Source organism: Typopeltis vanoorti, chromosome 21 (assembly GCF_054136105.1).
Source record: "Typopeltis vanoorti isolate ZY-2024b chromosome 21, IOZ_Tvanoo_1.0, whole genome shotgun sequence".
Classification (NCBI taxonomy): Eukaryota; Metazoa; Arthropoda; class Arachnida; order Uropygi; family Thelyphonidae; genus Typopeltis; species Typopeltis vanoorti.
In genome coordinates this window covers 31,798,124-31,813,796 of record NC_143569.1, presented here as the reverse complement: position 1 = coordinate 31,813,796, position 15,673 = coordinate 31,798,124, and the positions used below count along the sequence as shown (strand labels likewise).

The 15,673-nt window shown below is 32.3% G+C and overlaps 1 protein-coding gene across 1 annotated transcript in view; it reads right to left on the bottom strand.

Moving 5' to 3' along the window:
- Positions 1–15,673, bottom strand: part of LOC150094712 (hemicentin-1-like) — a 45,862-nt gene that overhangs the window by 29,017 nt on the left and 1,172 nt on the right. The window contains exons 2-6 of the mRNA XM_090411644.1: positions 13,425–13,706; positions 12,684–12,803; positions 7,542–7,721; positions 4,378–4,659; positions 2,440–2,559 (exon numbers count right to left, since the gene is read on the bottom strand). Of these exons, the coding sequence (XP_090267770.1) occupies positions 2,440–2,559; positions 4,378–4,659; positions 7,542–7,721; positions 12,684–12,803; positions 13,425–13,706 (984 nt within the window). The remainder of the gene's footprint in view (positions 1–2,439; positions 2,560–4,377; positions 4,660–7,541; positions 7,722–12,683; positions 12,804–13,424; positions 13,707–15,673) is intronic.

The window sequence follows — 15,673 nt, the reverse complement described above, 5'->3', positions numbered from 1 at the left end:
TAAAGCGATAAATAATTTTCTGCTGCAAGATATGATTATACTAAGCGTGTAACATTTCTTATTGCTTTACCACATGCAAAGTCTTCAGTTATAACATTGTTAATTTCATATATTCTTGATGACAACTTACGAGTTTCTATTCGGTATTTATATAAATTTCCGCTTGTTTCCCGCAAGAAAGACAATTTAAGACAATTTAGGACAGTCCCCCCTATAGCAGACTTTTAACTGTTAAACAGTTTTATTCAACACAAACTTTTGTTTTCCTCAGTTTAAATAAAAATGTCAATGAAGATAACAAAATAAGTTCTACTGCAATAATTAAAGACATAACGATGAAATGTGTTTTTAATCCAGAAATAGGATTTAGTTCACTTCTACATTTTCTTTGAAAAAGAAAAGATAATATTATTATGGAAAAGGAAAATCCTCTCTTGAACAGTAGCCGCAGACTTTTTTTAAATAAAATAATATATACCGATTTCAGATAGAATATTTGAATCCATAACGTCTGGTATGCCCCGATTCCATTCTATATAGTTTAACTAGTATTTCACTGAAGTTTGAAGGAAAACAGTCTATTCTATCTCGATCAATCACACTCTTCATTTCGTTTAAGAATAAATATTAACAAACATCAACACATTAACCTCTAACAATCAAAGATTTGTTTCAGTACACGCATTCTTATTTCTAAACAAGCAAAGGCAAGCAGCATTTGAAATTCACATAAAACTTCATTTCACTTTGTTTCAATGTGAACAAAGTTTTGCTTCAATTATTATTGTTAACAGACCTAAAAGAATACAATTTGTCCACAAACACATTAAAAGGAAGAATAATTCATATATTATAACAAATAGCCAAACAATGTTTCCAAGCGACTATAAAAGTTATATATACTCTGCCTAAATTAGTACTGGGACAGATTAAATTTCAGAGAAACAAACTGCACACATCTCAATAACATGCATGTCATAACTTTCGACTTTGACAACACCTTCCGTTGTTTTAGACATACCGGTTTGTGATATATGAATCGGGTAATTTGATAATTTTTTATTTAATATGCCCACATATCCATGTATCAGATGTTCCTATTCGTCTTAAGCGTGTTCTATTGGGTTGATAATGGGATTCTCTGCACATAAGGCCATTTTTCCCCCACCATCTCCTTCAATCAAAACATGTCGTATATAGCACTTGTAGAATGACATTCAACGGTGCAATGTTATAAAATGGCTGATACTGCCATACTTAATGTATAGGAAGAACTGCATAATGAAGAAGTGCTGCAAATTCGTCAGTGTTTATCCTTCCAGACAATTACAACAAAAGGGAGTCTATACAGAAGAAACATTTTTAGCGTTTGAAGAGTGTAGCGTCGATTCGTTTCTTCATTACAGAGATTTTAAAGCCACACAGACCACTAATCATGTTCTTTATGCTACAGTAGTCTGCACTATTAAATGCCTTGTCCGATCTTTCTTTTAAATTAAGCTATTTTTCTCTAGAAAATGAAAATATGCAGCTTTATATAGTGTCTTGCTACTAAACCAAACAGCTGAAGACTAAACTGGAGGATTCGTTTCTACATCGGATTTTCTTTCCATTTTTCCGAGCACTGTTTGGTCCCATGGTGTTAGTTTTTCTATGCATCTTTTGGCTCAGGAGGCATCACAGTTTTTCCATTAGCTATTAATATTTATTACAGATAATCTTAGTGACGTTTTCCTTTACCAATATCATGAACAAATAGGTCACTGTCCCATGATAAGATCTAATTCAAAGTTCTTGAATAAATAAAAAAATCATGATTTATTTCTTTAGTATTGGTCATAAAAGAAAAACAAAATAAAGAAAAATTAATTCTTCGGATTGAAGAATGACGAGCTTTCTTTTACTTTAAAAGTTTATACGGATGACAAAAATAATCGTTCATATCGGTAAATAATGGTTTAGATATTTATATGATAACAGTAATCATTTTAGAAAACAAAACGTAACGAGTAGCAAGTTTTGTTTTCTCTTTCATGAGATAATCTGTAGAGTAATTCACGATCGAAATGTGTGCAATTCAGGTTCCATTCTTGTGATGGTTTTAATTCTCGGGATACTCTGACAGGCTACTAAATGACTTAACTATTTGCGTAGTAAGCAACAAACACTGTGATTAAATGAAAGGTAAATATGCACATTATTTCTGCACACACACACATATTACTGAAAGTAAATCAAATAATATCTTAGAGTGCTGATTTTAGAACCGAATACTAGATATTATTTGGTTCTAAGATTTTGTTCTGAAACATATCTCTGTTATCAAAGAAATTAACTGTTAGAGAGAGAGAGAGAGAGAGAGAGAGAGAGAGAGAGAGAGAGAGAGAGAGAGAGAGAGAGAGAGATGAGATAAAATATAATATTCAGAATTATATCTACCAGAAATTTTAATCCATTTTAGTCTAGGAACAGGAGAACCAGATGCCTCACAGCTCAGTGTTACTGAGTTTCCAGCCACAACTTCAGCATTCTGTGGTTCTTTTACCCATTTGGGTGGTGCTACAGAGATAAATAGAATATTGCCATAGTTATGAAGTAAAATATGAATTATTGTATATTCTCATACATTTTCAGTAATTAAAGCAACAGCATTTCAAACCAGAGGTTGTCGGTTATAATATTATTATCCACATATGTTTATGTATTATGGAATAATGAAATTTTTAAAATAATGAAATTTTCAGTTTACCTAAACTAAAAATTTCATTATTTCAGGTAATGAAAATTTTCGTTTCTTGCATGTCACGGCTGTGTTATTTTACCCATCCTCTTTCCTCATATAAATAAATGACCTTCTTTCCCTGACATCAAATCATATTCACAGCAGAAGAGATGTCATCAACAGTGATTGCTGATCACTACTACAAATCTTGCAGCGCTAAAACTTTTCAAGTTGCAAGATCATTTTCTCACTGTCCTAAACACTGATCTCCATTTCATTCTTCCATGGGATTGTGAAACCCTCACCTTTAAACCTTTAGTGTTTCTTTGCTAGAAAAAAAAGAGAAAATCTTAGTTCTTCCCTCCTACCTCTGATAATTCTTAGCCTAATAGTCAAGACCAGATCTATCTTCTGGGACTGACACTTACTAGTCGCATAATCACATCGCATCTATGGCATCCTCATCTCTATACATACATACATATATATATATATATATATATATATATATATAAAATAAAAATTTGGCATTTATCCGTTCATCTACTAGCCATGACAAAATCAAAAATAAGCACAACCTTGGAATATTCATGTCACCTTTTTTGATTGGGTATTCAAAATCTGCAAATTCTTCATGGTTTTCGGAAAAAAATCAGACCAGGTCAATTGACAACCTCTCTCTCTCTCTCTCTCTCACACACACACACACACACACACACACACACACACACACACACACACACACACACACACACACACACCAGTTACTGTCTCATGATAGTCAATTGTGTAGTGTGTCTCTTCCACAGATATTTTCATGGACACTGTTCAGCAGAATTGGCATCAATCAATTTCCCAAGTTTGCTATACCTACTGTAACACGATGGATAGCTGCTCAACATTCTTTTACAACTGAATTGCTACCTCTACTTCCCACTTTCATTCATCTTTCCCTCCATCCACTGTGGTCTGCAGAGCTGCTTATTCCATGGAGTATTTCTCAAAGACAAAACCTCTAGCTCTTCGAAAAGTATATCATTACTGTTCTCTGCTTGCCCACACACTTCATTAATTAACATTGGATGTGCAATCTCTCGTATGTGGGAGTAATAGCTAAGCATGAAGCAATTTTATTCTAAAATGAGTATGCGCTTGCATTTAAACAATAGGTATCATATGTTTATATTTAAGGCTGACTAACGTGACCAACAAATTCAGAAACAAGCAGCAATTACAACTTTTTTACCTTCAAAGCTTGTGTTTTTATTTATCTTCCTTATCACCAGAAACTGAGCACCAGTGAACACACCATCATACTAACTTTTATCCATTTTAGAATTTCAATGTTATTACTATTTCTGAATGCTTCGCGAAGTATACAGTTTTCAGGACTCGTCTCCAAAATTCGTATTTCTTTTGGTGTCGTAAGGAAGAAAACATTTGACTTTAAACGATAATTTCTTTTATCATAAAAATAAAAATTTGCGTTTCAAAGAGAGTGAGACGAGAGAGAGATATGTACGGTAGATCAGCAAGATTATCGAAGAAGTTTTGTTGCTTGATATAAAACAAATATGATTTTAGATGCTTCGAAGCTACACGAAAATAAATAGAATAAAAATAACAAAAAGTTTTTAAAAAAACATAAAACTTACCCTTAACAACAAGAGCTGTTGAAAAACCGTCAATGCCGAATGAATTGCGAGAGATGCACGTATAATTCCCAGCACTTGTGAATGTAACAGGATCGATAATGATAAGGGAATATTCGGGATGAGATGTTATCTTTATATTTTCCACTTTCTGGATATCTTTTCCATTTTTCATCCAACTGAATGAAAATGGACCAGTCCCTTTCACAATAATGCAAGCAGCACTTATTTTTTCCCCGCTTTTACTAGTAGATGGAAAGGAAAACGGTTGAATTTTTGGAGCCTCTGAAAGAAAGTTGAGGATTAATGAACGTATTGTTTATAACTGCTTTAAAAGTGTTGCTTTACATGCATTGCATCGTGGATGTTATTAGACATTAACTCAATAGAGAATACATTACGAAACTAGCATAATGAGAATGTTTAACTTTTAATAATTATACTAGTCACATTACGTGAGTTGTTAACATTTCCATGTAGATTTTCACAAAAATGTATGTAATTATTTTATTACCACAGAGTGATTCAATAATTATAGGAATGTAGTATACTCTACATAGAACTCCCCCTTTTCTCTTACTTCCTTGCTCCTCTTCTACACAGAGGTGTAGAGGAGTTGCAGAGGAATGCCAGGCTGTTCTGTCTTGTGTCATGTTTGGCCTTCTCCTCTTCGCTTCTGTGGCTCTTTAGATTATCTGTCAATCTTGCCATTTTATTGTGAAAGAACTAGATCCAATGGTGGTCCTCTAGATCCTTCGCACCCTGCTTTCTAAATTTGACATGACATTTATCATTGATCACCCTATTGAAGTGTTCAGAGACCACACGAGTGTTGAGCGTTCCCAATTATTTCTTGAAGGACTTCATCCATGATTCTAACAGTCTGGTATCTTATTTTGTCTCTGCTTTTCTTTTTCGTGCCTGAGTCATGCATTTTTACAGTCTGAATTTAGCAAGTATGTTGACTGCTATTGTGCTTGTCTCAATACTACTTCTCTTTATTTCTCATTTTTAAATGAATATTAGATACATTAGTAAACCTGTATTTTGTATATGGAACATGTTCAGTAATAAAGTCAGAATGAATATCAGTTTGTTTCTGATAGCAATAAGAGAAATCAAGAAAACGAAAATAGAAACATAATTTCATAAATGAAAAAGAAACAAAAGTATTAGTGCAACATAGAAGTTTCTAAACGATAACAGTAAAAAAAGAGTTCGAGAAAAGCTAAGCACTATATAAATATAAATATTTTGTTCATTTTCATTACTGCCTATACTTGTGTTATGTACTTTCGGTTTTCATACTTTCTTCCATGACTAATCTCTCATTACCATAACCATATAATCCATGATAATAAGAATATAATAAATAACAAAATAATACTATATTTTTAAGATTGCAAATCCTTTGAAAGTAAACCTTTAAATACCATTTATATTATTAGGCTCTGGAATTTTATATTTTTCTAGAATTTCTGTTTTTTTTATTTTATATATACAGCCCACCCAAGAAAGGTTTAAAGGCTATAGTGTGTTAGCATAGTGAGAGAGTTAAGAAGTAAATAGTTCAAACCCCTTCTTTCGAGTCCAGAGGTGGAACAATTTTCAAGTCACTTCAGACCTTCATTAAGTAAGATAGCAACCTCACACCGAAGAATCAAATTAAATTATCACTTAAGATACCATCATTAATTGATGGCATATGTACAGTTTATAGTGTACCCTATTAAAGTATTTATATTATATGTTTTGGTTGATGAATCTAGTTACAAGCAAGAGGACTTGAAATGGAATCTTATAACTTATACTAAGTTAGAGTCAAGCAACTTCACGTTCCATGATCGAAAGGATATGAGAGAAAAAATACGAGTTAGTAAGTGGTAATTCGAGTAATATAGTTCATCCGTTCGTTTTCATTTTCAGTTAATATGTTGAGCCGTTAGGCTGCTCTGCCTATTAAAGCTAAGATTTATATAAAAACGTATCAAGCAACTGTTTCTAAGGTATACGTAAGAGTATTAAGGAAATAAACAGACCTGTGTGATTATCCAAGAACAAGGAAAAATAATAGACAACTAAAATAGTACTTTACGCAAGACTAAAAATGAAGGCTACAATTAGTTTCGTTGTTCATTCGCAAACAAAATGCAGTGTATTCCATATAACATAAGCACATTTTGGATATATACTTGTGTGTTTAAACAAATAATAACTGGAACTTTAAAACAATCTCAATACGCTAGTTAGTAATGGATAAACAAGTGTTTTATTTTCATAAGTTAAAGCTATTTTTTTTTAAATATAAAAGTGAGGAATTCGCTTATTTACTTAAAGTCTTATTATATTTAGCATAATAAATATAAACACATATAGAAATCAACTCACCTTTAGAAGCTTGTCCAGTGCAAAACATTCCTAGAGAGGCCACTACAAAAACAACATGTTTCCATTGCGCATCGACGCCAGATACCCACAATGAAGCTGGAATCATAACTGTAATCTACAGAAATTCTCAACGATGAATTCCAGGAAATATAGCTTAAAATTTCGCAATTGAAAGAGGATAACCACATGAAATATAATTATCTTTCAGTTGAAAAATAAGTAGCCAATATTTCTTTTAAAAAAAGATTACACTAGTTCACATAGTACAAACCGAGTATCTTCCTTACTTAAAGTGGAAGAAATGGCGTTTATTGTGAATTGTATATGTGAGACAGGTACAATGCGCCACACTGTGTGAGAAATTTGAACTAGTGCTTATATAAATTGACTTGATGTTCGTTAGTTAACATTAGAGGATGGTGTGGGGAAATCTTATTTCTCCATGTGATTGTGTTAGTGTATAAATGAATCGGTATTAAATAAAAATACCTAAATTTGTCATGTCTGAAAGATTTGGTTTATTTTCTTCAATACCACAATAAATATTTGTGGTTATTTTTCTGCCCGTGTCATGTATCAAGCAATTAATTATTCCATATCACGTATATTTTATTTACAACAACACAGGAACAGTACAATAACATTGAATATTTGATATTACAAAATTCCTTAAATATATATTTTTATAATACAGCTATAAGCGTCCTGAATAATGGCTATAAATCCTCACCTACGGATATCAGCACTTGAATATTTGCGAATTACACTTTTATTCTTACCGTGAACAGTCACAGTTATAATTTTCTTCAGGGAATCTCCTACCCCATTTGAAGCTTCGCAGATAAAGTTGCCTGCATGATTTTCAGTTGTTTGAAGGATTCTTATTGTTCCATTAGATGTTATGTTGCCCTTAATTTCGATATCTGAAGTCCGACTTTCCTGAGAGGTGCGCGGATAATCTAAAAAAAAAGAATATACATAGTTCAAATAAAATTTTAACATTCTCTCTAGAACTTAATTATCCCCGCTGTTTTGGGAAGTGTAAATTTTCATATTTAAGAAAGGAAAATAAGTACTTTCAGTTATTTCTGTTTTTTATGTAAATCATTTGGATGGACAACCATGGATGGGCTAAACACTCTGGGACCCTACTCTAGAGACTAAACATGGAACTTTTCACGCCACTTCAGGCCTCCAATAAGCGGGAGGTAGTCTCACACTATACGATGAAATTCATCTCCCACGTAAAGTTATTCACGGACATCCATCCACCCACACATTCATGTCCACAGCGGGATGCGAATCTACGACCAATTGGGTGATGAGTGAATACTTATAGCCACGTAAATTGTGATATTGTGAAGACTAAAGCACCACACGCAACCGGACTGTAAAGTGGAAATAAAGGGTTTGCTTTTTTTTTTTTTTTTTTTTTAAGGCAAAGGAGGTTTAATGACTAAATAAAATGCAGATTTATATTACATACTTCCTCACTGGGATCGAACTCTTTTTTATGAGGAAATTATTCTGATAGGATGTGCTGTTTTTTTTTCTTTTATATATATATTATATTATATATATATATTATATTATATATATAATATAATATATAATATATATATTATATATATATATATATATTTTATATATATTTATATATATATTATATTATATATATATATATATATATATATATATATATATATATATATATATATATATATATATATTTATTTATTTATTTTTTATTTTTTTATTTTATTTTATTTCTTTTTTCCCTAGTTAAATCGTATTATAAATGAATGTTACAAGTTAATATTCCTTTTAGAAGATGACCATGCCAGCTTATTTAGAATAGAATTTCAATATTTATAAGGACTTAATTTACCTTTAATATATGAAGCAACACAAGAAAACTTAAAATATCTGTGTCTGAATACATTTCTAAAAGAAATCTTTCAAAAACCCCTCAAATGAACCATTTTTATTCATTTCTGTGGTCTCTCTCTTCAACGACAATCTGTTCCATGAACGTTTAAAACTGAATTAATGCAATGCGTGCGCTAAAACGTTTCGATAATCCTGAAAACTTGCCCTTAGGTGAAATATGAGTTTATTTAAGCTATTAAAGCCTCTAGGAGAAGAAATCAGAGGTTTCCAAGGGCTATCATTCCAAAAGATAAATATCCACACTGCAGCGGAATTCGGAGTCACAGCCTTTAACCATTTTGCTGAATGTTGGCTTGTATAATATACTAAAACGGATTAACATGCATTCTTTTTATTTGTGTGTGTCATGAAATTCAGACTAGTTCAAAATTTTCAGATAAACTCATTATGATCTAGTAAGTCTCATTCGAAGAGCATTACTTTCAAATACTTGTTGTGTAAGCATTCTAATTCTCTGACAAAGACCAAAGCGTGCATTCTTGAGAGTAATGACCAGTTGGTATACAGAATTATTAATTATAGGCTGTTGCAATATTCCGTTAAACATTTTATAGATGACATTGATTACCCAGTGTGGAACGTCCATCAGCTTATTGGAGGCCAGAATCGGCTTAAAGAGAACAAACTTACTTCATCTATTCCTTAGCTCACGCCTACAATATTAAAATACTGTAGGTTTAGAACATTTTATGTGTAGGACTATTATAAAAAAGTAAAAAAAAAACAGATTGACAAAAAAGCGAACCTTCAAAAGAAGGTATTCTCATTAGCACTAAGCGAGACGCATTATTCAAGGGTGGATTATTGATCTGATTTTCCATTTCAGTCGTTTCCGACCATAGGTGACCCTGTGGGCATTGTTCACAAAGTATTCCTGGTGAGATTTTTAGAGGATTTTTTCCGGGCTCAGGACTGGCATATGGCTGGGACGTATTCATGACTGTACGTTTGTAAGGTTTGCCTGTTCTGGGGGAAGAAACCCCCCCCCAGTTTCCGGGTGGAAAAACCCTCTACCTCCGTATGAGACCGGCTAACTCACCTTTAGTCGAAAGAGACCAAATAAAGGTTCCTCACGTCACAGACGGGAATCGAACCCAGGTCTTTCCGACCAAAGGACTTCATCTATACTGACTGAGCTACGGAGGCTCTGGTGGTTATCCAAGAGTGATATTTATATCACTCACTAGCCACTTTGGTTTTTTTTTTAATCGTGAAATCGATATACCGACTTTGATAAAGACCTGAGATGGTATATACATTTATTTTAAATTATTATTATTATTATTATTCCATGCTAAAAAGTGCTATAGCATTTATGTAGGATACAGCATTTTCCTTTTTGCTGGAAAGATCTGAGTTCGAAATCCATCTAGAAAACAGGAAATTTATAAGGGCTTTTCGAGTGAAGATGAATTAGCTGGTTCCATACGGAGGTATTAGAATATCCTCTACAGGAAATTCTTCTAAAAACTGGAAAACCTGCCGAAGAACACAGACGCAGGTAATAGATCTGACAAACTAGTCTCATAGTTCTAGTTGCATCGTCTGTAAATACAACCAAACCAAATTTCCCCTAGTATCCTAATCTTGTCTTAAAATTTTCGTTTTCTAGAGAGGGCATTTTAAAAGCAGATTTTGAAAAGCACGGAGTCATATGCGTTTGTATTCCATTATAAACCTTTAGGCTCTCACCCGAAGTCTATAACAGCACTTTCTATAACTCCCTCTTGCTCTATATATCTTTTTAAGGCACATTTTATGAAATTCTTCCCAGTAGGGATGGGGTTATGAGTGATCTCTGCTGCCACACTTATAACATTCTTGGTCAAAATCAAGCATTCTATAACTATCGCCATCAATAAGTGGATATAACAGAAGTTCATTTGGCATTTCGTACTGAATTTTATAATTTTCTTAGAGTGAGAGGAGATAAAACTTTTGATATTCTTTCACTCTTGAACTAATGACAGCTTTCATTCAATGCCTTGACGTAAGTATATCATATCAATGAGTGTCTCAGCTTACATGACTGTACGTTAGTCCAAATATTAAACAATAAATAGATGTTAATCCTTTTAACTAATAGATATCTTTACTGGATTTAAAATAAAAATAAATGATATGTTGTCGTTATTTACTTTATACAAGGTCAAACAACAACAATAATAATATTGAAGTTAAGTTTCTGAAAAAACTTAATTCGAATGTGGAAAAATTATTAAAATTATTTTTTTTAAATACTGACATCCAGGACTCAACAAATACGCTCGCCCACTCACCCCGCCCCCGGCTAGTAGCTTCAGACTGGACAAAATATAATATTTTTGTTTAATTTTTTATTAAATATTTTTTATTTCATTTAATAAAATAAAAACAGTCTCTCTACTACGGTACAGCAACTATGAATCATTTTGTGAAACTCCCATTGATTTATTGGGACATATTATTAAAAATTGGATTACATTTTTACATGCCAGAAGGATTATGCATAATTTGTTCAGTCCTGGTGAACAATAGCAAATAATAAAAATAACCGAATGTTTTTTTTTTGTATCTATCTGTGTTTAAAAGTTAAAAAACTACATAAGTCCTATTTCTGTACTACGGGTACTATATATATAGCAAAGAGTAAGTTTGTAATTCTTCTGTGCAATCGAAGCAAGATTTTTTATAAGCCCCAGGCTTACAATAACCAACTTTAGTTTAATCTGTAGACAACTTATTAAGTTGTATACATTACTCAAACGTTACATTATTACAGCATTCTGCTCTTAGGTACACCCTGAAGGAGCATATACAGTTTCGGAAAGATCAGGTTAGAAAAAAATTCAGAAAAGTGACTGCATGTAATTAGTTAACACAGCATGTTAGCCAACATGACATATTACCAATCAAATTAGAACTTGTTTTGAACAAAAATGTCCCTGCATCACACGCACATAAAATGTCTAACTCATTGAATAAAATATTTCCACGATCAGCCCCACTCTATCTTACAAATTCAAATACATTCCTTAATTGAGTCAGCATATCCATTACCATTACGTTGCTCTTTTCAAAGTAAATCTCTTCCAACAATTCACCCAAAAATTCCTTAGTTGGTTGCTGAAGGTATCATGAAATTTATTCCCGTTCCAAATCTATTTACGTGTTTCACAGCCGGGACAATGAAATCCTTCTGGAATACATTTCGTAGAATGTTGGCAGCACGTAAATAGCAAAGGAGTGAAATTTATTACGTAAATTAATATTTTTTCACGTCTAGAATGCTTAATTTTTGAAAGCATGGAACTGGTATAATTTCCAACGAGAACTAACAGCAAAAACTTGTGTAATTATGAGTTACGGGACCAAGTGCTTACTAATGAAATAGCTAGCAAACAGAGTATATTTGTCTTCTGATAGGTTCGTTTCTAGTTTCTTCCTAAGTAATTCTGCTACTATTAGTATGCTTTTATTTGAATGAAATACGCGTGATGATCCCTTTTCAGATCTCTTTTTGTAAAAATCTGGGATCTCTGAGGGGTTCCCCAGATCAACATTAACATGGCTTTTTTATGACTTTCACTTGTGTGGATTGGCATTTTTATGACCTTTCACTATTTTACACAGTGGCGTTTGGAAATATGGAACACTCAGACCTGTAATGTAGTAAGTAACCACGTGTTTATTATCAAATATGACAATGTACTTTACTGCATTTTGAGGGCAAAACCGAAGTGTATTAAAAAGTGCATGTGTTTAATCTCTCTCTCTCTCTCTCTCTCTATGTTATACTAGACCAGACTACATTTGCACATATTTGTGCTTATCATCTAGTGTTTCAATACGTTTGGGAAAAATGTACATAATTCTATTTATAAGGAGATAATCATCAATCCTATAAGCAGACTAGGGATTTTTATCTTTATGCGGACATGGTGAAATTCTAAATATGAAATTCTAAATATTAAAGTAAATCTAAATATCACCTGATAGCCTCTTCCAGTAAAATTGAGGTTTAGGAGAACCAGTAGCTTCGCATTCTAACGTAAGCGGATCTCCCACACGTGTTTCCTGATTCTGTGGTTCCTTCAACCAAGTAGGTGGAGCTATACAATACAAATCAGTATAATTAGAACAGAAATTATTATAGTTGGCATTCGAAGATTTATGCCTAAGATTATTATGGCTAATCTGTATGTAAATTTTAATTATGGAATTAATACATTTTAACTGAAGAAAGATGGAAATATTTTACGCCTACAACGAAATTAATGAATATTAATCAGATATTACTATTAAAGGCTTTATTAAAATAAATATGAAACGTATCATTTGGCATCTGATAGCATACTAAGGAATTTTAAAGATTATATTTCATTACTATGTATTTTAAATACACTATGATTTTTATTAAAATAATGATACTCTGCGCTTTTGCTTTTCTGAACCCTTGCAAGTAGATAAATTAAAAATCTAGAAAATAATTTTTAGATTTAGATATAACCTACTGATAGCAGCCCTAGTGACTAATAACCGTTATTACTAATCATTTTCAATGCTATTCTTTGATTTATTTACTTTTTTTTTTTGAGGTCACAACTATACCGTCGAAAACCAACTTACGTTGCAAAATGCGCTACTATTTGAATATATTGAAACATAATCTAGATAAAGTAACTTTTCGAAAAAATTAAAATTTAAAATATGTTTGTAATTAAGATTCTTACCTTTTACATGAAGAAAAGTGGAGTATGTGTCTCTGCCAACAGAATTGCTAATAGAACACGTAAAATTCCCTCCAGATTTTTGATCAACAGGATCAATTAGCAGTGTGGAATATTCGTCATGAGTATTCACTTTAATATTGGGGAACCTACTAATCTCAGCTGAGTTTTTGAACCAATGGAAAGTAAATGGCGAACTTCCTTCTATGGCTAAGCAGCTAATAGTTGTTTTTTGTCCCAATTTTACGTCAGCAGGAAAATGGAAAGGTTGAATCTTGGGGGATGCTGTGGGTAACAAAAATGCGTGAATTAAATATGAATATATAATATAAATGTACAATTAATGAATTAACTCTTGCATTAGAGTAACACGCATCGCGATCTAAGCAACAATGCGTATTTATACACGAAGCACACCATTTTAAGTTTTGTTACAAGCGAACTTGTTATTGACTTCACTTTCATAATATATCTTAATATCAGGTTCAATTGCCTCTAGGGTCCAAGTAATCTGTTTGTTATAAAAGTAAATTTGGCAATGATGTAACTATTAATTCAAATCTATAGTATGTGATGCCTATCAATTGTATGTGTTCTTTACACATGTATGTATCCCATGCAAAGTAATGGTTATGTACAGTATTTAGTCACAGCTGTTAATTTATCAAGAATTTACAGAGGTAACAGCAAGATAAATTCATTGAGTAGGAGGCCGTTCGAGCAGCTTGCTAGAGATCAGCAGTAAAGTGGAAATATATCCCAGATTTATGAAAATACTTTGGAAGTGCCAGAGAGTTAATAGCAAACGTTTCTGGTGGGCATGAATTTCTTCTTTACCCGAGTCATTTTAAACAGAAATATGAGAATAATTAACGTGGAAAGAGTACAGAGTAAAAACGAGAGAAAGAGAGAGAGAGAGAGAGAGAGAGAGAGAGACGGCGGGTTTCGTTGATTATACTGTGATTGCTGTGAACATTTATGATACGTTATACCACCTCAGGGAGATAACAAAGTGCTTCCTATGAGTTATGAAAACAATAAAAAATGTAGGACTCTGAAAAACAGAACAAAAATTAAAAAGTATAAATTCTTTCAGATATGAAATGCAGATTCAAATGTACAACATATTACTGAAGAGAAAGTAGCAAAAATACTTTGAAAATAATCGTCAAATCTGAAATAGCAAATGGTAAAACATTAAAGAAAAACGTGGCCAAGAAAATCGCGTGGTGAAGAATTTCAGCATCGCCATCGAGATGTTGAGTTCGATTCTTATAATGGCATAATGCATCTAAAACTTTTTTCACTTGTAAAATATTATGTATGGCCAAACAACAGCATAAAACTAGGTGAAAGGAGAACGCTTACTTCCTTAATAAATGCTTGAAGTGGCATAAACCAAGTTTAGTTTGAAGGGGGGGATACTAAAATATGGAATTCTCAATCCATCTACGATACTATTGCATTACTACAATAGATATCAAACTTTTGTAGACAGAATCGTCTTAAAAACAAAGTGTGGAAAATGCGAAGACACTAATCGGCTCTGGAGTGAAAACGTTAGGGAAGACGGTCTAAGAGAAGAAAAGAAAATCGAAGACATTCACTAGTAGATAAATCACTGCAGTCTAGAAATATAGAGAGGAAAAATGCATTAAAATGTGTATGTGTGGATCCGGAGTTGGGTAAAATACTAAACTTTATCAATATATAGTGTAGATAACTTATATAAAATCAGATATAAAAATCATACGAACATCTTTTTTATGTTGAAAGTGTTTAAAAATATATAGTGAAAGGGAGGATTAATCTCAACATAGGAGTTACACAGGAAGCAAGCGAGGAAAATTTAAAATAATAGTTTAAAACAAGTTGGTAAAATATGCTACTCAAGTCAAAGGTTGCTATATTTTTTTTCATTTAAGACAGACAGTCAAGAAATCATGAGAATTGAATCTGAGTTTCTTGACCTCTAAATGAATGGTAAAAGATTCCAAAAACAAAAAAATTAATAAAAATAATAAATCGAACCCTAAAACTCTATAGTGCACATGACCATATACAGAACATATAAATAGTAAAGTTATTCCAGAAGTGTTTTGTTATTAAGCCAGACGGCGATAAGGTGTACAACACATCCTCTTTTTTGGTTATAAAACTATATAAGCCACATCATTAAGGAAAGACATTAAATCGGACATGAAACTATATAACAAATTTAATTATATTTATTATATTCAGATGGTGGTATC